General features: G+C 37.4%; 1 protein-coding gene across 1 annotated transcript in view; it reads left to right on the top strand.

The window, feature by feature from the left end:
* Positions 1–26,006, top strand: part of ZFPM2 (zinc finger protein, FOG family member 2) — a 378,775-nt gene that overhangs the window by 102,610 nt on the left and 250,159 nt on the right. Inside the window, exon 3 of the mRNA XM_058177745.1 lies at positions 842–943. Within this exon, the coding sequence (XP_058033728.1) occupies positions 842–943 (102 nt within the window). The remainder of the gene's footprint in view (positions 1–841; positions 944–26,006) is intronic.

Raw genomic sequence — 26,006 nt, 5'->3', positions numbered from 1 at the left:
TTGCTTTTCAAGCAAATAAATATTCAATAATGAGTTGAGAGGTGATAAGCCTGGATGGATTCTTTTCCTTTATTTATCTGAAACTTTTAACTTCAGTGGTAGACATGTTTGATTCCTGGAAAATATATATATATATATATGTATCAGGGTCCATTCTGACTGCATCATGCTTTCTGAGCTGTCTACATTTTCCATTAGACTGGAATAGTTACTCATTTTATTTATTTATTTAAAACATTTCTATGGATGATCATTCCTTGGTAAAGAAATGTATAATCTCAGTAGTGTCATGTTATGTTCCAGAAATGAAATCAGATTTCAAAATCAGGTATGGAAACCAGTTGTGGAATTCAATTTTTTTTTACTATTGGTTATGTGGGCGTGGCTTGGTGGGCGTGGTATGACGGGCATGGCGTGGCAGGGGAAGGATACTGTAAAATCTCCATTCCCATCCCACTCTAGGGGAAGGTTACTGCAAAACCCCCATTTCTTCCTGATCAGCTGGGACTCAGGAGGCAGAGAATAGATGGGGGCAGGGCCAGTCAGAGATGGTATTTACCGGTTCTCTGAACTATTCAAAATTTCTGCTACCGGTTCTCCAGAACCGGTCAGAACCTGCTGAATACCACCTCTGATGGAAACTCTCCCAGAGCTGAAAAAAAGATGTTCTGAACCTCAGGACTCATTTAAGCAAACTAATAATTTATTATATATCTGGTAAGAAAATTGAAACCAATGCATAACAACTTATGACAATTTTTTGATTTCTATTTCAGAGTTCATTTTCTTCTCTTAAAATAAAACCATATTAATGGTATACTTTTCTTTGGCAAATTAATAGGTGACGAAGAGGGCAGCCAAGAAGCAGCAGATTCTGATGGGGACGCTCGTTCAGATAAACCAGGACCGCTTACGCTTGAGACAGAAGACTGGGATGGACCAGGTAAGAGAGTATCTAAGGAAAAGAACAGCTTACATCAGAAAACTCAGTGCTATAGCAGTTTACTGGTTGAACCCCATCTACGGCTGTTTCAATGGTTAAAAGTGGATCCTAACGCTAAGAAGTAATGCTTGAAAAGATACAGCAGAAGTAAATCTTTTATATGGAAGCAACACGGAAGTTGATTTTTAACTAGACAGATTATGATATTCTTTAGGTAGATATTTTTTCAAATCCAAATATCTATATTCTGCTAAATGCAAGTATCTTCATACTACTAAAACTTTTGTGTCTATGTGATTGGTTGTAACCTTCAGTTGGGTCATCATAGGACAACCTTTTTGAATCAATGTCCTTCAAATGGGCACACTTACACAATGTGCCCAGAATCTGGGACGTTTTGTCTTGTGGGATGAAATTTGTCATAATTGTGGCCAATTCAGCGCTGTGGTGAGTTGCACTCTTGTGATTGTCAATTTCAGAACTCCCTGTCAGCTTCCTACAAGAAAGATCAATGGAGATGTTGGCAGGAAGTTGGAAATCACTTACACTCCCATTGCTTTTTTGCCTGCCTGTGGTCATTCTCTTTCTTTGTTTAGGTAATGACATATCTCTGAACTGACTCAGCAAGTCATGGATTGTCTAGTTATGACTAAAATGCAAAGATTTATCTCAAGATCTGTTTAAAATGCTATTTGTTTCCACATATTGAGAGAAAAGCATGTACTCTGGTAATGAACTGATACTTGATTGCCCCTGTCAAAAGCATTTTTGTTGACTTCTGTTTTGGAATAAAACAGTCTTTGAAATAAAGTTCAGATATGAAATTCACAGTCTTCAAATTCAACACTAATAGTAATTACATTTCTGAATGAGCAGAGTTTACTCCTTGGCAACGTTAGTCCAAATCCATGAACATACCAAAATTCTGAAATTGAAACTTTTGATGTGTCCATATGCGTATCTCTGGGTGTGAGAGAAATAAAAATGGCTCTCAATCTCTTGAATAATTTCCAGAATATAATTCATATTTCAGCATTAGAAAATGATTACTACAGATTCCAAACCCATAAGTTGGCGTAGAAGAACACACAAACTGTTCCATTCTTTTTATTTATAAACAAAAGTAATTATCAGGATGACAAAAGTGCCCCAAATTCAATGAAAAAGGCAAAATGGAAATGGATCAAAATTGTTCTATCAGGAACCTTGGATCTGCTTAGCCACTGGCTACCATAATTCATATAACAGTAGCAATAGCACTTAGACTTATATACCACTTTACAGTGCTTTACAGCCCTTTCTTGCAAGCAGTTACAGAGTCAGCATATTGCTGCCAACAATCTGGGTCCTCATTTTACCCACCTCAGAAGGATGAAAGGTTGAGTCAGCCTTGAGCTGGTCTGAATCGAATTCCTGGAGTGAGCAGTGAGTTAGCCTGCAGTACTGCATTCTAACCACTGCGCCACCATGGCAAATTGGTGCTAACCATTATTGCCAAAGCAGCAAGAAATGAACACTAAATACTTTTCTTTTTCAGTCACTGGATCACTCTTACTCACCCAAGCTTATGCATACATCTTTCCTTCCATGTGCAAAATCATTTTGTGGTCATGAAGTATGACATATATCTGGCAAGCAATATGCAAACAATAACTGGAAGAGACACCTTCCTTATTTGCAGATAGCTGCTGAAGTGTTTGGGTGGGATTTAGAAGCAAGAAAAGTCTTTTTGCTTTCCAGAGTTCCATTGGAATGACACAATATAACAACAGAGTCATTCCAAGATCATTCCTATAGGGGAAGAAAGGCTACAGTAGAAATTAAAATAGTTTCAATTCATTCTAAAAAGTCCCTGGTTTTGCTTGCCGTGATGCTAAATTTTCTCAGGTCTCCTTGGGAATATCTTTGTGTCTTTAAAGCACACTTCAAACTCATATCAAATCAGCAGTTCCTAATTGTAGGCCCTAGATTTTTTTAAAGGATGGAGCTAGTACTTCCTTAAACATATTTTTTGGCCAGAAACTAAGTACTTATTATCTAGTTTCCAATTCTGAACTTACATTAGCAGCACGTTGCATTTAACAAATGGATATGACAGTCAATGATGTTTTCAAGGACTTTTCTTATCACTTTTCATTTGATATAAATCATTTAACACACCCTGGTCATTGACTTCACAGTTAAGAGAGAAACCTGCAGACTGCAATCAATAAAGTGTAAGAGCTTCGTGTTTAGGCAGAAATGTAAGCTAATATTTTCTCTTACAAGCCATATAAATGGTGCAGATGGAACCTGACAATGCTGGAAAAAGTGGCAGTTTCATCAGCATGAATAAAAATGATCTAGAGAGCTATTACCTGTAAATAATGCAAAACTTGATTTGTGAAACAAAAAAAAAAAAAAGAGCAAGAGTTAAATTTCTTGTTAAAATTATATTGAAATGCCTCTCTCCTTGAAATCATTTGAGTTTTTCAATAAAAAAGTAAAAATTATTCCATTGTTATATAAATGATAGCTATGATAGCTATATAATAATGAAAATTATATTTAAAACCAGATTCTCAATATAGCCATGTCTGCAAATGTCTAAAAATGAAGAATATTCTGTTTAAGCAGCTGAATAGAGCTGGAAAAATATTATAATGCAGAAACAACATTTGCATTAAAACAACCTCTTATATTTCAATCACATTTTCATCCTTGCTTGACTTTGCAAATTGCTGTATTCTGTCCATGAAGAGGAAAAGAATTTCAGCAGTAATTTCTGAAATCAGTAGGTGGAAAATATAGGGCAAACAAGAATGAAGGAAGATAGTATATCGGATTATAATGGTGGTATTTATAATGTTGTTAATAATTTACAAAAATATGCCTATATTCTGTACAAAGCATCTAGCATTATGTAAAAACAAGATTTGCCATCAAACATATTTCAGTGTAGTTAAAGTAGCATGGAATCCATTTAAAAATGAAATTACTTGCTTAGCTTTGAGGTAATGTAGCTTCAACTTTTTTTAAAAAAGTAATTACTTGCTTAGCTTTGAGGTAATGTAGCTTTAATTTTTTTTTAAAAAGTAATTTATTGCAATTAATAAAATACACATTGGAAATTGTACTTTCTTGTGATTTCTTTGTTATGTGTATTACTGACCAATTTTCTTTAACATGTAACGCTTGGGTAACATCTTAGGTGATAAAGAAATTTTGAATCTACTCAAGGCTAAAAAGATCTATGAATAGAAAACTGCTGTAAATAGAATGTACCATATTTTTTGGTGTATAAGATGTACTCCCCCCCAAAAGTGGGTGGAAATGTCTGTGCGTCTTATACAGCGATGCCAAAGCCCCGCCCACCCGCCGTCTCCCACCCTTCGGCCTCTACCTCCCAGCAATTTACCTCCTTGCAGTAAACAGTTTATAAAATTGTTTTATGTTGGATCATACTGAAATATTGCCCCAACATGCAGCAGCCTTGGGTAGCACTGATATTTTAGTTAATACAAAAATTAGTGATTGAAATATATATACATTCCAGTGGTGGGATTCAATTTTTTTTACTACTGGTTCTGTGGGCATAGCTTGGTGGGCTTGGCTTGGCTTGGTAGGCATGGCAGGGGAAGGATATTGCAAAATCTCTATTTTCATCCCACTCCAGGGGAAGGATACTGTAAAATCTCCATTTCCACCCCATTCTAAGGAAAAGATACTGTAAAATCTCCCTTTCCTCCCCTGCTTTCGAGCTCCGTTCTCCTGTGCAGGGCAACAAAAGAAGACCCAGCCAATCAGCTGGGACTCGACCAGCTGGGAATTGGGAGGCAGCAAATAGATTGGGGGCAGGGCCAGTCAGAGGTGGTATTTGCCACTTCTCTGAATTACTGAAAATATCTGCTACAGTTCGCTAGAACCAGTCAGAACTGGCTGAATACCATCTCTGATACATTCAATATACAAAGGTGTACTTTGAGATTCATAAATGGTTAGGTCCCTTTCATCACAAAAAGATTCTCAAAGCGAAGAAGGTTTTTGGATTTCTCTATGGAATAAGAAAGAGCTTATATTGAAATATTTATTTACTTATTTATTTATTAATCAATCCAATCAATCAATCAATCAATGAAGTTTATATAGCCATCCATCTCAGTAAAGGTGATTCTGGGTGGTGTAAAACAGTTGGAGGCGGTTTGGTCTAGTAGGTTAAGACACCAGGTTTGAAAGTGAGAGACATGAATTGTAGTCCCGCCTTAGCCATGAAAATCAACTGGGTAACCTCACTGTCTGTCAGCCAGCCCACCTTACAGGGTTGTTGTGGAGGAAAATATGTTGGATACATTTGCCTGCTTGAGTTAATTTGTAATTTGAAGAGAGATTTATTGACTTGTTGATTGATTTAAACTGGCTTTGGGCAAATCACAATATATTGAACCATAAACAGAATCCAAAACCAGATGGCATATGCTCACACTACACAAAAACACACCTAATAGGGAATCCTTCTTTCTTATACCAAGATTTAGGAGAACAAGCACACTTTAAGGCCATATGGAATGCCAACAAGATAGGAACAACATGGATTTTAGGGGGAATCTCATTCAGACGACAGGTACCAGGATAGAGAGAGTGTTTATAATAAGGCTTTGTAAGTAGCATGGATTGAAAGATTGGAAGTTACATTTCAGACATTCGCTTAACAACCATGGCTAAAAGGGCCGTAAAATAGGGCATGATTCACTAACCAACTACTTTATTTAACAATGGAATTTTTGGTTCCAGTTGTGGTTGAAAATTGGCAACTGCTTGTATCTCTGCTACCATATTAAACTGCGGAAAGGCATGGGTCTCCTCCTACAAACCACTTCCCAAACAACAGAAAGTATATGTTCAACAGTTCTGAAATGGCCAAAAAGAGTCACAGCATTTTGACTGAAAAGTGTAAAGAAGTGAGAAAGGGAACAAAGGTACAGATGTTTCAGAAATTAATTCTTATGTAATTACCACTACCATTATTTCTTCTCAAGAACAAACATTGGAATACAATGAACTGTTCCACCTTAGAAGAAAATTGTAGATGAAGTTAGAAGTGTGGTTAGAAGAAATTGATTGGCAAATAAAGGAGCTCACTAAATTTCCTTGCTCATTTGAAAAAAAAATGGGCATATTGTCATCAATTCAAAATTTTAGAATTTTGTTTGCAATGTAAATGTTTAATATTAATTGAATTACTTTAAAGATTAGATTAAAAGAATAGAATAAGGAATATTTAAAATGTATAAAAATATCATAGAATCCTACATTGGAGAATCTGGGTCTTAAGTAATATAGCCAGGTTTTAATTATATTGGATAACTCTTTTTTTCTGAAATTGAAAGTGAAAACTGCAAGCAAAACAGAAATTCCTTGAAATTATGAGTCAGCTGTTTGACTTAAGCATCAAGAAAAGGTTGGGCTTTGTATATCTTAGCTGCCATCTAATAGTTGTCCATATTTGCCTCTTCCAGGTGCAATTAGTAGACAATAGTTACTGAAGAGCTGGAAGTTGAAAAATGGGATTAGCTATGGAAGTTGGTTTGGAGGCTATTAATTAAGCAGACGAGGAAACAAGAGCTGGGATTTCAGGTAGCAGCAGCTATTGGAAAGAGAGTTCCCTACTCTGCATGTTGTAGAAGTATAGGTGCTTTTCAGTTACACTTCAAATTACAAATATTAAGACACAGACCAATCAATTTCAAGGCTTCTATTTTAAAACCAATTAACCTTAATTTTTAAAAACTGAAGAAATCAGCTTCTCATTATGGCCTTTCTAAAGATGCTTTTTCAAGAGACCCTGGACTTCCTTTGTTTTTCCTTGAAGAGTTTCCCTTATTCAAGAAACTGCTTCAGTTTTGACTGAATGGTGGAGAATGGGAGGGTTTATATTCCAGTCATCTGGTCATTAGCACTCCCTCTAAGAGTTGTTGAGGCCACTTGGAGGAATATCTATGCCCTCAGAGTCACCTGAATAGTCACCTGAATGGGTGTGGAACCTTCTTGGAACTGCTGAAAGGACTGTCTTGTAAACAGGAGTTGGGTGGTGTGGTGTTCCTCTGTTGAGAGAGGGCTGTTCATTTTTAACATAGATGGCCTCTTTGACCGTTCTTTCAAATCTATGGTCCTCTCTGTCCAGAATATAGACTTTGCTGTCTTTAAAAGAGTGGTCTTTGTCTTTCAAATGCAGATGGACTGCTGAATCTTGTCATGATGGGTTTGTTCTCCTATGTTGTGCCATATGTTTGTGAAGTGGTTGTTTTGTTTCTCCAATGTATGATCTGCACATGTCTCTCTGCATTTTACTGCATATATCACATTGCTCAGTTTGGATGTTTTATCCTTGAATGGACAAGCTTCTGCCTTAGTGTAGTCTTATCTCCATAGACATTTCCTTATGGCCTAAAGAGATCTGAGGGACAGGAGAAGATATCAAGAGTGACCAGACTGAAGGATCACAAAAACCAGTTGAACCAATTGCAGCCACAAGGTTTCTGGCATGAAATATATCATTACATGCTAGTCCATGTATTGTATGCCATATGCTAAATAAATAAATAAACGTAATTACAGCTCCCATCTCCAATACACTGTATATTAACACCTATATTGCAATGTTGCAGAGAGAAATTGGGAAAACATAGCCTTTCAGGTTTTCTGGCTTGCAAGAGGACACTGAAATACTGGTGCTGACATCCAGAATGTGACTCAGAAATCAATTCTGAAAGGTTCTGGAGAACTGGTAGCGGAAATTTTGAGTAGTTTGGAGAACCGGCAAATACCCCCTCTGGCTGGCCCCAGAGTGGTGTGGGAATGGAAATTTTGCAATCTCCTTCCCCCAGGAGTGGGGAGGGAATGGGGATTTTGCAGTATCCTTCCCCTGCCATGCCCACCAAGCCACGCCCACAGAACCGGTAGTAAAAAAAAATTGAATTTCACCACTGCCAGAAATGGTTAATGGGCTGTCTTCGTGGCAGAAGGAGATTGTCTGGATTTGGCTATTTAAGATGGTTTGAGATTTCAGTGAATTAATTTAAGATAACAACATCTCAAACTGTTTGTGGATGTTGTTATTACTCATTGTAAAAACATTTCATTGCATCAAAGCCTAGCAGTCAGGCTACACACGGATTTCCCCCATACCACGGTTTATAAACCTTACTATACCCAATTACCCCAAGCTTGTATTTAACTGAGAATTCCTCATCAGATTTGATGCAATATTATAGTAGGCTCTGCTTGTTTTTGTAATTTTGTCCCCCTATTTTTCTCTCTTCACTCCTTTAATAAAGTTATAATCAGCAGTGTTCCATAACATCTTTGTTGAGCAAGATCTAAATATGACATTTCAGATGTTACTATTTGTGAATCTGTATAGACTCTGTTGGGCTGGCAGACTAGCCAAACATCAGAATCAAAAAGGGAAAATATTATTCACAGGTAAATAACTGACTTAAAATGCCCATAAGCCAAAATGTAGAATGAAAATCTGTGATTGTGCTATGCCTCCCTTCATCTTTTAAGCAAGCTCTTGTATTTTGGAACTTCATTGACATTGATTGATTACTCATCATAATGAAAAAAAAAATAACAAAAAAGGTCAATGAGCAGATGTTTGCGTATTGAGGACTCTTGAGTTAAAAAGACTACTCAAAATTGAAGAGATTTTGGTCCAAATCAAAACGATAATAAAAAACGCAACAGGTTTTAAGGTCCATGAATCATTAGAAAGAAATTTACTGGATCAGTGAGGCTTTATTTTCTGGACAAACCATGGACAGGATTGGGCTGCTGTGCTGATGTGAAATATGTGCAATTTGCAGTCCTTCCCACCCCCCTTGAAATAAGGAATGAGGCATCTGGGTAAAAGAATCAGATACTTGGGCACCACTTTTTAAAAGGATATGCCTAGCCTAGTGAGGAAATTAACAAAATGTAATTACTTCGAAATGAAGGAATTGATTTTGTCAAATATGAATTATGAACAGTGCCATTTTAATGGAAAGTGCTAGTGATTTCTGCACTATGTTCATGATTTGGGAGTGGGAGTTTGAAATGCTTATTTTAATCAGTTTTATGCAATGCCCTCCCAGCCTTTATAAATTATATTTTTATTTGGTGCTATAAATATTTTGGGGTAGAAAGTAGACAAACTATTTAATATGCATCAGAGTGGCTGATTACAAAGAAGACATAGAATATTCATATGTATGTATGTATGTATGTATGTATGTATATGTATATATGTATGTACACACACATACACACTCGCATGCATATGGGTATACATATGCACGGGTATGCGTGTGCGTGTATATGTACATTTAATAACATATATAAATATGCACACATACATATTCAGACACCAACATGTATATGTATGTCCTGAGAAAGACTTGAAGATTACTGTCTTGATTTTGTGTCTTTTTTTTTAAAAGGGAGAAAATGTGGTAGATATGGGATCTAGGAAATGCTATTTGATGTAAATTAACAAAAATTCATGATACAGAGTTAACCATTGATATAGTCTGACAGTAAGAAGAATATGGTAAAAAAGCAAAGGAAATCATAGGATGGCTGTGTGCTACTCTGACGCTGAATCAGTATTATCTTGGCTATCAGATAATGCAGTTATCATTAATTTTCACATTTGCATTTCAATCTTAGGAAGGAAATGACTCTTGCTGGATGAAGATAAGAGCTCTGTACTACTATAATGAACCATCATTTTATCCTGATGCTTTATATCCATATGAAAATGAGTCTGGGTGCTGATGTGTTGAGAAGGAATGTGCATGCAGGAATGGGTCATAGAAACATTATAACAATGTGTCAAGATTACTTAAGACTTCAGGGTACTTTTTAAAAAAATAAGAAGCAGACTAAATACATCGTCTACATTGAAATAAATTAGTGTTTCTCAACCTCGGGCATTTAAAGATGTGTGGATTTCAACTTTTAGAATGCTTGCTGGAGAATTCTGGATGTTGAAGACTACATATCTCAAAATGGCAGAGGTTGAGAAACTCTGAAGTAGTTGTTGAATGAATGAAAGTCAGGCTCCTCTGTTGCAAGGTAAACTGGATGGATGAAGAACTTCCTAAGCATCTAATTCCAGCTTTCATCACATAAATATGAAGTATTCTAAGAACCTGTGGGTAGCAGTCAAGATACCATGCTTTTTAGTTTAATGGAAGCATGTCTGTGCAGTATGTTACCTACAGTTCTCAAAACGGAGTCTGTGAATATATCCCAAGATGTATTTCTTACTTGGTTTCTTTTTTCAGTCTATAGCTAATTTCATATACTATAGGAGAAAATATTTCAGGCCAAAAATGTACTGTGGGAATGCTGTTTATAAAGATATGTCTACTTAAAAACATGCACAATATTGACCCGACTTCATACAGTTCAGTTTAGCATGCACATGTAAACCTTGGAACATAGAAAACTTAAGATATGACACTGAGATACGTCTTTATGAGAATTCTGTCAGGTTTCTGGTTTAATGTAGAAATATCTGTTATATCTCAGAAGAGCCAGTTGTGAAACCCTTTACTACCTAGTATAAAGAAATATACTTCTCTGCACAGTCCAATATGCTATTCTTATGCAGTCTCTATCCTTAAAATATGGAGGACAAAATAGCTGGATCATGGGTAGTATTATAGTATGGTTGGAGGCAAAGCATGAGTACACTGAATTTCCTGGACAGATGCTTGTTAAGTGTGGACAAAGGGTCACAGTCTATCCTACGTAATTGCTTGGCTCATTGGCCTCAATAACATACGTGTGGCAATGCAGTATTAGTGCATATCCACAAGGGACAAACTGTCAGGAGGAAAATGAAAGCCCATTTTTAGACATGAAGATATTTAGAAGTTCAACGTCCTGTAGATTGTGCAATAAAGGATTTAGAGTTAGAAATTCTATTGGGAATCAACAGACATCTGCATTACAATACATTATTTCTTGTAGTTTCATGCACCAAGAGACCCAGAGAATCTGGCAGGAAGCTTTGCACTTTTCAGCTGTCTCCACTGTATTTTGGTCATAAAGGCAATCACATACTCCGGTAATTGCATAGGACTAGGAAACAATGTCAGCTTCTGGAAGCAGATGGGTTGAGAATCAAAAGGGGCATGTAATTGGTCCACAACCATTTTGCTCTTTGTTGTGTTTTTCTCATTAATTCTGCCAAGATTATTCCTGCATAGCAATAATTTTGAACTGTTGAAGGACGGGTCTGTTAATATACTGAACAAGTGTGCCCAACATGGAATCATTTTGGAGGAAAGCTACAGTCGAACAAGTGCCTGCAAACAAAGCGTGAGCTAGGAGAATACCAATTCTTGCTAAAGCTATTTTTCAGTTGATTTTATTTCATGTTTCCTGTGCACATAAAAGTAGTTTCTCTAACAAGATTTCCCCCCCCCCCGTTCATTGGAATCAGTTTTGCCCATTCTTTTCTTCAGTGTACATATTAAATCAGTAGCAAAAAGATAAAATAATTTATATATGCAATCTCCATGAGTAATCTATTAATCCAGAAATATTCAATTGTTAATAATTATATTAACATGTCATTAAAAAGTGGTATTATTTTTCAACAAACAGAGAAAACAAGTTTTATCAGGATGAAGGTGGTCTGCCTTCTCCTAGTCTAAGGGCAACCTCCTGATTTTCTTCCTGTCACTCAGGACACCTGAATGTGTCGGCCTCCATTGTGAGAATTGTCCTGCCAAAGAAGGATGGACAAAGCAGGCATTGTATTTGAACTGGGTGAAATAAGTTTGTAACGTTCTTGAGGAACAGCCAAAAAATTAACCAATTGACCCGAACCAGATAGATAGTACGCATGAATTCACTGAAATAACAGACATGTTGGAGACCATTTGGAAGCCATATCTGCAGTAAGAGAGCAGTGAAGGATACGTCGAGTATGCAGTTGTATCCTGCTCTGGTTGCCAGTAGACGTCTAGGTGCAATTTAGAATTTTGACTGATTATTGTATAGAAAGTCTAGCATGACATAGGACCTGCTTATTAGAGGGACTGCCTGTCTCCATACGTTTTTGCACATCTATCTAGGTCACCACAGTGAGCACATTCCAGATTCCATCTAGGAAGCAATGTCATCTTATGAGATCTAGGAAGTATGCCTTCTTGGTGATGGTTCCTGCCCTGTGGAATTCATAGTCGCTTAGAGATTCATATTGTTCTCATCTTTCTGATTTTCTGCAGTCTGCTTAAGAATTGGTTGTTCTTCCAAGCCCAGTGCTAGTTTGGAAGTTGAGCCACTTTGTTTGTTATTAGCTATTTGACTTTGAGGGGTTTCTGCTCAGCTGTCCCTGTTCTTTTATTCCTCTCTATTGATATGTTTGGTTTTCTTTTAATTTGTATCAGTAAACTATCAAAGCCGCTATGGAGTCATGTGCTCTGGAAATTAAAGTAATATAAACAAACGTGAGAAAGTATTGGTATGTATCAGTCAGTATAGGAATGAAAACTATACATCAAAGTTCTTTCTTCTTTACTGATCAGCTGCCTGGAAGGATGGATTCGACTTCACGTGTATGAATGTAAAAGTAATTCACTCTCAAAGTTCTTGTTAGCTTCTAAAATCGACTTTATGATATAAACAACAATTTCTTGAGTTTACTTTGTGGTCTTTGAACACATTGTATTAAATAGCAATAGCAGTAGCACTGAGACTTATATACCACCATGAAATGCATTATAGCACTCTCTGGGCAGTTTACAATGTCTACATCCTCATTTTATTAATCTTGGAAGAATGGAAGCCTGAGTGAGCCCTGTCAAGATCGAACTCCAGACTATGGGCAGAGTTTTCTTGCAATACTGCAGGGGTGCCAAACTGATTGCCCGTGGGCCGGATACGTCACATGCAGACCACGCCCACCGCAGCTCCATGAAGGGGGAAAATATCACAATATGTCATTTGATGGCAATGTAACGCTGCAAGTTTGACACCTGTGCAATATTACATTCTAACTAGAAGTGGATTTCAGCAGGTCCTGACCAGTTCTGATTTTGAGTAGTTTGGAGAACCAGTAGTAAAAATTCTGACTGGCCCCGCCCCCATCTATTCGCTGTCTCCCAAGTCCCAGCTGATCGGGAGAAAATGGGGATTTTTCAGTTATCTTCCCCTGGATGATGAGGATGATGATGATGATTTATTAGATTTTTATACCGCCCTTCTCCCGAAGGACTCAGGGCGGTTTACAGCCAGAATAAAAACAATAACAATGTACAATTAAAACAAAATTAAAAAACTTATATAATTGGCCGAAAATTTAAAAACATTTAAAATTTAAAAACCCTTAAAATTCATCTAAAAATTTAGAATTTAAAAAATTTAAAATTTAAGCCAGCCCCGCGCGAGTAAATAAATACGTTTTCAGCTCGCGGCGAAAGCCCAGAAGGTCAGGCAATTGGCGCAAGTCAGGGGGAAGTTCGTTCCAGAGGGTAGGAGCCCCTACAGAGAAGGATCTTCCCCTGGGGGCCGCCAGCCGACATTGCTTGGCGGACGGCACCCTGAGAAATCCCTCTCTGTGTGAGCGTACGGGTCGGTGGGAGGCGTGAGGTAACAGTAGGCGGTCCCGTAAGTACCCAGGCCCTAAGCCATGGAACGCTTTAAAGGTAGTAACCAGAACCTTAAAGTGCACCCGAAAGACCACAGGCAGCCAGTGCAGCCTGCGCAGGAGTGGTGTTACATGGGAGCCGCGTGCGGTTCCCTCTATCACCCGCGCAGCTGCATTCTGGACTAACTGAAGCCTCCGAGTGCACTTCAAGGGGAGCCCAATGTAGAGAGCATTGCAATAATCCAAGCGAGAGGTAACAAGAGCATGAGTGACCGTGCATAAGGCATCCCGATCAAGGAAGGGGCGCAACTGGCGAACCAGGCGAACCTGGTGAAAAGCTCTCCTGGAGACGGCCGTCAAATGATCTTCAAAAGACAGCCGTCCATCCAGGAGAACACCCAAGTTGCGCACCCTTTCCATTGGGGCCAATGTCTCGCCCCTAACAGTCAGCTGCGGCTGCAGCTGACTGTATCGGGGTGCCGGCATCCACAGCCACTCCATCTTGGAGGGATTGAACTTGAGCCTGTTTCTCCCCATCCAGACCTGTACAGCTTCCAAGCACCGGGACAGCACTTCAACAGCTTCGTTGGGTTGGCCCGGGATGGAGAAGTACAGCTGCGTGTCATCAGCGTACAGGTGGTATCTCACCCCAAAGCCACTGATGATCTCACCCAGCGGCTTCATATAGATGTTGAACAGGAGAGGCGAGAGAATCGACCCCTGTGGCACCCCACAAGTAAGGCGCCTCGCGGTCGACCTCTGCCCCCCTGTCAACACCGTCTGCGACCGGTCAGAGAGATAGGAGGAGAACCACCGGTAAATGGTGCCTCCCACTCCCAGACCCTCCAACCGGTGCAGCAAGATACCATGGTCGATGGTATCAAAAGCCGCTGAGAGATCTAGTAGGACCAGGGCAGAGGAACAACCCCTGTCTCTGGCCCTCCAGAGATCATCCACCAACGCGACCAAAGCTGTCTCCGTACTATATCCAGGTCGGAAGCAGACTGGAACGGGTCTAGATAGACAGCTTCATCCAGGTATTGGGGTAGCTGCCATGCCACCACACTCTCTACAACCTTCGCAACGAAGCGAAGGTTGGAGACCGGACGATAATTACCCAAAATAGCTGGGTCCAGGGAAGGCTTCTTGAGGAGGGGTCTCACTACCACCGCTTTCAAGGCGGCAGGGAAAACCCCTTCCAATTGGGGTGGGAATGGACATTCCTTCCACTGCTACACCCACCAAGCCACACCACACCCACCAAGTTACACCCACAGAACCGGTAGTAAAAAATTTTGAAACCCACCACTGATTCTAACCACTGTGCCAATAGGACTGTTACTATTAGAGAAATATATTTGGAGAATTAATAGTCCATCAAGAGAAAAAAGATGACAAATGTACAGTACTGTATATGAGGCGATGAAGAATTTGTATGAGAGAATGTATATGAACATACATATACCTATGAATGAATTGCTATAAAAGTATATATTTATACTTTCCATCTTATCAGTCCCTCCATGTGGAAGTATGGAAGTGGTTTTGTATCTGCATGTGTGTGTGAGAGAGAAGATGGAGTTACAAGAAAAAAAACCAACCCTAACCCCAACCATCAATGTCACTTCTTTCTTATATTTTCATGTCATGTGCTACCATTTATCTATTAATGCCTGTGCACAAAATATATGTTTCAGTGAAAACCATTTCAGTAATGAGAAACTACATATGAACATCAGGATAATTCTATTTCCACCCAAGATTTATCTTCCCTTCTCTACAGTACAAAGCAAGTATATTGGGGAAAACTAACTATTCCCTCCTTACAATTCCATTTAAATGTTCTCCTGTGCTGCTATTACTTTTAATTTTGGGGTGAAGGGAAGAATTACATCTTCACTCGGCAGTTCATGTGCACCTTGGGTGATAGACATTGAACAGTTGAATAACAGAGCTTGAAGCCACACCTCTCTTCATCATCTGACTGGCTGAAAGTGATGCCATCAATCAAATTATACAGTGGAATTCATGTACCTTCTTGATGATGGTGAGTTACCAATCTATGAGTAAAATATAAAGTCAAGGATATGTTTCTTGGGAATGTTTACATATAGCCATAGGAATTTTATAAAGATCTGTCAGTCACTGATATCCATTGGAGATAGTGCATAATGTTTGAACATCTGTGTATTCATTATATTGACTTGGAATTTATCTATACTCATTTGAGAATATTCAGAATCCTAGAAATATAAACATATTTCCTAAGGCCTCTTAGAGAATATGTTTATTGTGTGGGAAATCCGAACAGTGGTCTTTGTGTATAAATTATTTGCAAATTCAATGTGATAAATGTGCAGAGTGGTTCATGTTGCCCCTAATACAGTATAGTTTACATAATACTTGATTTCTATTCCTTCCATGAAGCAGATGATAGTGTTAGTTCTAAGGCTAGTTATTGTATCTGTTGTCATGACTTTGTTTTTTTATACTTAATTTTAGTCCTATTTTTATATGCTTTTTGAATTTTATAACTAGTGTTTTCAGTTCGTTTACATTTTTAGCTATCAGATTAGTGTCATCTTATTTAGCAGAGATTATACATATTTCCTCCTTCCTCCAATTTTAAAAGTACACTCATCTTCTTCCAATTCAGCTTCCGTAAATATATATCCAGCATGTAGGTTGAAAAAAATGAAAGGAAAATATGCAGCCTTGTTGTTCTCATTTGCCAACCTGGAATCACTCTGTTTTGCCATGTTCTCATGAGGAAAATGATGTATCCTGGGACTCCCACTTTCTTGAGCACATTGCGGAATTTGATGTGATCAATAAAATCAATGGCCTTTCTATAATCAATCTAGCACATAGTTGCTTATTTTTATTACTCTCTGACTTTCTCAATCAGCATGCATCAATATGCTGGTGCAGTGGTTAGAGTGCAGTACTGCAGACTACTTCTGCTTTAGATTTAGATTTAGATTTACTGAATTATTTATTTATTTAATTATTTATGATTTGGATTTAGATTTAGATTCAGATTTACTGAATCTGCACTACTATTAATCGTCTCATAGTTCCCATCACCAATCTCTTTCCACTTATGACTGTATGACTATAACTTGTTGTTGGCAATCCTTATGATTTATATTGATATATTGACCATCAATTGTGTTGTAAATGTTGTACCTTGATGAAGGTATCTTTTCTTTTATGTACACTGAGAGCATATGCACCAAGACAAATTCCTTGTGTGTCCAATCACACTTGGCCAATAAAATTCTATTCTATTCTATTCTATTCTATTCTATTCTATTCTATTCTATTCTATTCTATTCTATTCTATTCTATTCTATTCTATTCTATTCTATTCTTAACTGCCGGCTGCCATTTGGTAGTTCAAATCTCACCAGACTCAAGGATAACTCATCCTTCCATTCTTCCGAGGTGGGTAAAATGAGGACCCAGATTGTTGGGGTCAATAGGCTGACTCTGTAAACTGCTTAGAGAGGGCTGTAAAAGCACTGTGAAGTGGAATATAAGTGCTATTGTTATATGCTACAGTATGTGAAACTTCACATGCTGTTTCAACTTGCATGTTGCACTGTTTAGGCTTTCTTGCATTAAATGGAATTTAAAGGGATTCATATTCATAGATCTGAAGGAGACATGAAAAAATCAGTACCTTAAATATATCATTTTATATTTTGTATATATTTTCAGAACCATTTGAATGATGAAATATAGCCCTTTGTTTATAAATGTATTATGACTGTATGTTGCTCATTAGCGTATGCATTTTTCTTTATAACCATTGCATTCATTAAAGGATATAAAACTGAATTATCCTAATGGTTAACCATTTTACTGTTGTGTGACAGAATTGCAATGAATAAATAAGTCTAACCACAATAACAATAAAATAAGAACAATAATAGAAGGAAAAGAGAGCCAGCTTGTCTAGTGATTAAGGCACCGGTTAGAAACCTGTGGATTGTGGGTTCTAATCCTTCCTTAGCAATGAAACTCAGCTGGGTGTCCCTAGGCTACACGCCCAATTCACAGGAGGAGGAAGGAGTATTAAATGTTTTCACCACTTTGAGTTGTTTATAAAAATATTAAGATGGAATATAAATAAAATAAATAAAATATGGAATTTTAGCTAAGAATACAATCTACTACTGTACACAGAGACAGACATATCAGTCCATGGCAGCCAAAAATCAGGAGTCTGATAACACTTTTTCTGAGTACAAGTAGTGCTCATTCAGTGATTTTTTTGGACAGCAACCACTTGCAGTTATGATGGTCTTTAAAAAAATAACTTTGCAAGCTATGTCCCAAAGGTGCTTTTTCAAGAAGCAACTGGACTTCCTGTTTTTTCTTTGAAGACATTTCGCTTCTCATCCAAGAAGCTTCTTCAGCTCTGCTCATCCAAGAACCTTTTGACCTGGTTGACTGAGAATCTCCATAGACATTTGCAAGCTATGCCTGCATTTGCAACCTTTGCAGGGTGTCTCTGAGTCACATGTTCACCATTACGGATAGTCTCTATGGAGATTCTTAGTCATTCAGGTCAAAGCTGAAGCTCTGAGCTGAAGAATCTTCTTGGATGAGAACCGAAATGTCTTCTAAGAAAAAAACAGAAAGTCCAGTTGCCTCTTGAAAAAGCACCTTTGGGATTACAGATAGTCCTTCAGTTATGACCATAACAGAGTCTGCTCATCATGGTTATAACTTGGGTTACAGATATGACTGATCTGATTTTATGGCCTTTTTTGTGGCAGTCAGTAAGTGACTCCTTGAATGACACAGTTGTTAAGCAAACCTGTGGTTTGTTGTGGGCTCAGTTTTGCTAAAAACTGGAAATAAACACTAGTTTTCAGCAAAACCATTGTAAAATTTTGTCATGTGACTATGGGATGCTGCAAATGGCTATAAATACAGCCTAGTTGCCAAGTGCCCGAAGTGTGATATCGTAGCTGGGGTGGCAACTGTTGAAACTTTGAATCTGGGTCATAAGTACCTCCAGGGAGGTCCATCATAACTTTGAAACGTCACTAAACTGTCATAAATTGAAAAATAACCAGTACAGTCAGTTAGTACATGTTCTCCTGTACCTGACCCATTTTTCCCATTTTGCAGAGTAAAAAGATATCTTTTTCTTATCCCTATACTTTCCTGAGCTGTTTTTTTCTGCAGAGTAATACATCTCTAAAAATATACAAATTACAAGTTAACAAGGTTAATTTGTGGATTTAAGGAGCTATTTGGGATTATGTCCTTCTGATGCTGAAGTAAAATCGTAAGCACAGTTGCAGTTGTGAGATTTTTACTTAGGGATTGCTTTGCGTAATGACTCAGTTGGCAGCCCCAGTTGAAGTGGCTTGTAGCATATTTTGTTAAAAAGGATATTATCAAAGCTTAGGATAGTGATTAGTTGGTACACGAATCATTAAAATGCTCTGGAAAGATTATGAATGTCTTCTATCTTATTCTTGAAAAGGATACCTAGAAGGAGCACTGACAATCATAAGTTTAGATTCATTTCATTTGATTTTCTTCATTGTAATAATAAACAGACGTTTAAACCCAGCATTATTTTCCCTTTCCCCCCCAATCATTAGGGAAAATTAAGAATTTCTGCCACTTCCTCTTTTCTCTTTCTCTCTACAGGATGTCCAGATCCTATTTTCCCCTTCCCTTCATTTATTTAAGTTTTTCTGTTCTATTTTACTCTAACACAGATCATCCTTATGATTTATATTGATATATTGATCATCAATTGTGTTGTAAATGTTGTACCTTGATGAACGTATCTTTTCTTTTATGTACACTGAGAGCATATGCACCAAGACAAATTCCTTGTGTGTCCAATCACACTTGGCCAATAAAAAATTCTATTCTATTCTATTCTATTTAGCACTGACTGTCAGGATTTTTGTCCAGTCTCCAATGTCTGTTTCCAGTTCTTATGTTCTATTTTGAAATGTTATATTTGAATTTTTGCTTCTGTTAAGTACTTGTCTGAAAACATAACTTCTACTCAGTGATGTATTCTTAGAAGGGTAGTATATGTTTCATGGTGTTGCAGTGGATGTTGCTGCAAGTGTTTGCACAAGACATCCGATAGGTTAGCATAAACAAATCTCCTGTTTAATAAGATCACAAATGCCAAAATGTTTTTTTATACTAAACAGAAGGTAGTATTGAGCAAACAGCAGAATATTGTAGTATTATATCACTAAATTATCAAATGGCAATAAACAAACAAAACCTTTTCGCCATTTTCAATGTTTAAAGAAAATGATTTCATTTTTTCTTATTAAAAAAAAGAGCCATCAGTCTTGGTGTTGGAGAATGCTGGAACCTGATGAAACCAGCTGAAGAGACAAACTGAGTGTACAGATGCAGATTAGGCTTCAGAAGATGAGGGTATAAAAGGGATTTAATGGTAGGATGGATTATAGAAATCCTTGTAACAATGTTAAATAATTATCGTTCCAGCCGAGATCAAAGCACTGCTGATTGAACCCCCTCAAGCTGTTAATACAGAGTATCTTGAAAAGAAGGAGGGGAAAAGTCCTCAGAGATTGGTCAGCCTATACTGACAGTGTCCTCTGATCTATAAAAGTTTCAGCTGCATTGAAGGTATCAGTTGTGTAGGAGGAAAAGACCTTGTCAGGATGACTAGTATTAATTATATGTGGCTTTTGTGGGGGGGGGGGAGGTATTGGCTCTGAAGGGTACTTTCAGGCTTAATTGTTATTGGAATACATTTAGCTTTCTATATATAGGGCAGAAGGTGATGGCATTCACTTGTTAAGCAGAAGGCTAATTTAAACCCTAATGTAACTCTGAGAGTGTTACACATAAACCCATACAAATAAGCTTGGTTTCAGTTGTGATCAAAAGGTACATACAGTAATTTCATGGATTTAATAAAAAAATGTAAAAGTTTTACGTAGTAAATACTACGGAAACAAAATAAATCAATTGCGTGGAAGAGAGTTGATTGAAGCTTCTCCAGCATAGGATGGGTGGATCTGCTTTCTCATCCTTTGAAAGTTTTACATCTCAAATCCTTACTATTCTCTTTATTTTAAAAGAAATGTAAAGTTTGATTAAGTCTTATTAAAAACAAAATCAACTGTGTCCATTACATCAGGAGTGTCAAACTCAAGGTCTGGGGGCCAGATCCAACCCATGGAGTGCTTAGATCTGGCCCATGGGGCTGCCCTAGAAACAGCAAAGGACCGGCCTGCAGTGCCTCTGCCAGCAAAAATGGAGCTCGGGAGGGCCCCGTGCGGCTGCCCTGAGCTCTGTTTTCTCTGGTAGAGTGTGGCAGGAGAGCATCACGGTTGAAAATGGAACTCGGGAGTCCGTTTTCACTGGCAGAATGCTCGGGCCACCACAGACACCTCTGACACGAGTGACGTCAAGCTGGCTACGCCCACCATGTCCATGCCCACCCTAGCCTCCTAGGTCAAACATAACCCTAATGCGGCCCTCAATGAAATCAAGTTTGATACCTCTGCACTACATTATGTCAGTAGTCTACACTACTATTAATCGTTTCATAGTTCCCATCGCCAATCTCTTTCCACTTATGACTGTATGACTATAACTTGTTGCTGGCAATCCTTATGATTTATATTGATATATTGATCATCAATTGTGTTGTAAATGTTGTACCTTGATGAACGTATCTTTTCTTTTATGTACACTGAGAGCATATGCACCAAGACAAATTCCTTGTGTGTCCAATCACACTTGGCCAATAAAAAAAAAATCTATTCTAGTATACTTGTAGTTAAAAATCATTGGCTGTTAATGTTTTTAATGAAGAGCCATTAAAAACATTGGCCAATTCAATTTTCTCTCATATTAGAAGAAGAATCATTTTCTTTCTATGTCATTTATTTATTCATAACATATTCAAAAATATATAAAATGTTACCATCAACATTCTCTGTTCCTTTTGCCCTCTATGAATGTCTACTCACAGTATCACCATAATCTTTATAAAGCCCTCTGTTCATCATGACTCTTAATTTTTCTTTTAGATAGAATGCATATCTGTGGTTTTCACTGTAGTGGTGATAATTAGCAAACTTTTCAACTATCTGTACTTTTAAAATGTGTTTAAAATTCAAAATGTCTTAGAATTAAAAGATATTTGGAAAATTGGATTGTTACTCTGTTTGGAAGAGGATTGATGTTTATCATCACAATATTACAAGTTTAAGAACTGCTCTCAATAAAAAAAAATGGCAAACATTTAAATTAACACCCTTTAGAAATGCTGTGATTTTGGAAGGTAAGGCTGATATATGTCATCCTTGGAGTAAAGACTAAAAATGTTATCCCATTCTTATTTAAATAATCGTTTGAGATCATCCATGTGATTAACTGAGAAAGAAGGAAGGAGCAAAGCAATAGTAGAACCAAAGAAGGCAACAATTTACTTCACAAAAGGTATCATTTCTGATTACATAGCTAAATGTCTTACGGAGATTCCAGGTCATGGTTGCTCCAAAGATGCTTTTTTTCCCAAAAGGCAACGGGACTTTCTTGTTTTTCTTTGAAGATGTTTTGCTTCTCATCCAAGAAGCTTCTTCAGCTCAGAAGCTGAGCAGAAATCTCCTGAACCAAATCCTCCAGGTGTAATAACTAAAAAATATCAGTATAGCGCACAAGCCAACTAAAACCCTTCAAAACATCCTAAGCAAACGAAAAGATGCAACAACCTCAGAAGAAAAAACAGGAGTCATCTACAATGTCCTTCCTGTTGAAGACTACTTCAGCTTCAATCTCAATAATACACGAGCGCACAATAGATTTAAACTTAAAGTGAACCGCTCCAATCTTGATTGTAGAAAATATGACTTCAGTAACAGAGTTATTAATGCCTGGAATGCACTACTTGATTCCGTGGTCTCTTCCCAAAATCCCCAAATCGTTAACCAAAGACTATCTACTATTGACCTCACCCCATTCCTAAGAGGTCTGTAAGGGGCGTGCATACCATACCAGCGTGCCTACCATTCCTGTCCTAATGTTCCCTTTGATTGTATCCAATTTGTATAGTTATTTCATGCTTATACTTATATATATTGTTGTAACATACATACATACATACATACATACATACATACATACATACATACATATATATATATATTTGTTTTCTGAGGTTTTCGCGGGTGTTTGTATGTAGATCTTTGGTTATTCGGGTTTTCTCCCGCGTAAAATTGGAAGTGTCTTGGCGACGTTTCGATGAAGTCTCATTCGTCATCTTCAGGCTTCAGCTTCGTGCTTCTGGGAGCACATTGCATATCTGTTCATATATATATATATATATGAATGAATGAATAAATAAATAAATAAATAAATAAATAAATAAATAAATAAATATTCAATGTAAGGACTGTAGCAACCATTAGGTAGGACAAACAGGCAGAAGACTGGCAGAATGCATCATGAACACCAACTATCAGTCAGAAGATATGATGAACATTTTTTAATTTCACAACATAGACAGATTTAACCATAGTTTTAATTGGGAAAATGTGACAATCCTAGACCTGATCAAATCCAAAAATTCCAGGAAATTTCTAGAAGCCTGGCACTCTGAAAAATTAGCCATCAATAGGTACATAGACATTAACAACATATATAAACTATGCAAAAGAGACAATAAACCATCCCAAAAGGGAACAAAAAGACTCAAGCATCTGTCCACCAGCAATCTGCACCCAGATCAGCATAGATTAATTCCAGGGGTGAAGTCTATTTACCTTCCTTACTGGTTCAGAAGTGCATGCTGGTGCTTCACGTGTGATTTTGGATTCTCTGTGTATGCGCAAAGCCTTCTGTGCATGTGCAGAGGGTAAAAAAAGGTTACTTCCTGATTAAAACCAGGAAGTAATGACATCCGGGTGGGTGGGTGGAGCCTCGCACTGCTACTGGTTCTCCGAACCACCTGCTGCTACCGCTACTGGTTCGTCCGAACCGGTGCGAACCGGTAGCATTTCACCCCGATTAACTCCAAGGTTAAAATCACACCAGTGATCAAGTAAACAATACCCCAATCAAGAAATTGCCAAAGAGCCAACATTAAACAGCCCAACCAAAGAATTTCTAAGACCACCTCACCAACACTGACAGTCAAACCACCAGAATATAAACTGACAGCAAATCACACTCTTTACTAGCACTGATGATGTTACCCAGTTTGGGGGAAAAAAAAAAAAAAGCAAGAAAGCTAAGAGAAAACCAATCATTTCAACTCGCAGCAACAAATATTTTCCTTTATTCGTAATAAAAATATAGTCTCCTATCTCTGTCATTATGGCTGATTCTTTCAGAAGAATTGCTCTTTGCCCCTCAATTTTCCAATGGAACAGATCATCAGAAAAGATGATCAAATTTCTTTTGATATACTCTGAAATCTGTCTAGAATGGATCCTCCAAGAATGCAAAAATCAGATTAGCCAGACCCTCTGCCATATTCCATGATAAAAAGGAATATTTGCATCACACTTGACACCTCTTGGGATTTGAGATAACTTGGTTTGGGAATATGCTTCGTAGTCCTTTAATTGCCATTAATCAGTTATTGCTTTTTGTGTTTCTGCATAAATAGAATCCTTCTTCCTTCCTTCCTTCCTTCCTTCCTTCCTTCCTTCCTTCCTTCCTTCCTTCCTTCCTTCCTTCCTTCCTTCCTATCCATGGTTCTCTCATCTTGTGTAAAGCTAGTTTTATTTGAAAATATTAGATTTAACTCAAGGAAGTATCTTTATCTATATTTAAACAACAAAAATACCTTATACCACTAGACTTGAAATCCTGGGATTAGAAAATTTAGAACTCCGCCGACTCCGACAAGACCTGTGTTTAACACACAGAATCATCTATTGCAATGTCCTTCCTGTTAAAGACTACTTCAGCTTCAATTGCAATAATACAAGAGCAAACAATAGATTCAAACTTAATGTTAACCGCTTCAATCTTGATTGCAGAAAATATGACTTCTGTAACAGAGTTGTTAACGCTTGGAACGCACTACCTGACTCTGTGGTCTCTTCTCAAAATCCCAAAAACTTCAACCAAAAACTATCTACTATTGACCTCACCCCATTCCTAAGAGGACTATAAGGGGCGTGCATAAGAGCACAAAAGTGCCTACCGTTCCTGTCCTATTGTTCCCTTTCATTATATCAAATTAATATAGTTGTTGCATACTTTTGCTTACATATTATGTTTGTGTATACTATTGTGACAAAAAAAAAGTATTGCTTTGTATTGCTGCAACAGGACTCGAACAGTCTTGTTATAAAGAGTCTTGTAAATATTAATTGTTATGAACTCCAAATTACATTTTTATTGTCTACATTTTGTTTTCTGTTTATTGCACTGAAAATTACTTTGGTTCAGCACAAAACACTTTAAATTGAGAAAGCTGCAAGTAAAGGTGGATATGTTTATAGATTTGTCTATGTTAAATTGCGTCAAGGAGGGACTGTTTGGAGCAATTTGATTTATATTAATCAAGACTTTCCTTTAGGAACAAATTCCAGGTGTCCTCAAAATATCTGGACATATTTGTTAAAAGAAACAAATTCTCTAAACTGAATTTCTGCTTAGCCCCTAATTTGTAATTTCTGGCAAATACAGAACATTGTACTCATGTGAACATAATTGGATATTGATCTAGATACTCCAATAATCTTAATTTCTGGTGGCTATTCTTTTGATACTTTCTGACAATTTTCTATATTGAAGTAATGAAATGGTAATTATGAATTTTATTAAGTGATGGTAATAGCAGTCAGCATAAAACATTTATTAGGAAACTGGAATAGCTGTTATATAATTTATTATGTTATGTTATAATTACACTGAGTGGTGATTATCACTTTCGTTCCTAAGATGATATATCTGCCACCAAATAGAAATGTTGCTGGGCTAGAACAGAAAATGAGGATGACTTGCTACATTTCACCTGGGTTTTCTTCTCTCCTTCGTCTCCCACTGACTTAAGGACAGGACACTAAATGCAACAACCGAATGGGGCACATGTATGGTGGCATGGGTAAAGGGATATCTAGGAGATAATAGGGCTCAGGACTGGTAGATTTATAATCTGCTTTGATTTGCAACCACCAGCATAAGTACTACTCTGAGATATGTGCTGGGTTTTTTGAAGGAGAGATAAAAACTGGAAAATTCAAATAATCTAATGGCCGCTAATCTGCCTTCTACACGTGCTATTATTCTTTAATAGTGAGAAAGGATTCCTTTTTATTTTCTTTCTCGCTTTTTTTTTGTAACATTAGAATATTCTTTCTTTCTTCCTATTCTTTCTGTTTAAGGCAGCAGCTACCTCTATGTAATAAAGTGTGTTTAATCAGAATAGAGCGGAAGGGACATTGG

This window comes from Ahaetulla prasina, chromosome 3 (genome assembly GCF_028640845.1).
Source record: "Ahaetulla prasina isolate Xishuangbanna chromosome 3, ASM2864084v1, whole genome shotgun sequence".
NCBI classification, from domain to species: Eukaryota; Metazoa; Chordata; class Lepidosauria; order Squamata; family Colubridae; genus Ahaetulla; species Ahaetulla prasina.
This window is presented reverse-complemented; position numbering and strand designations above follow the sequence as displayed.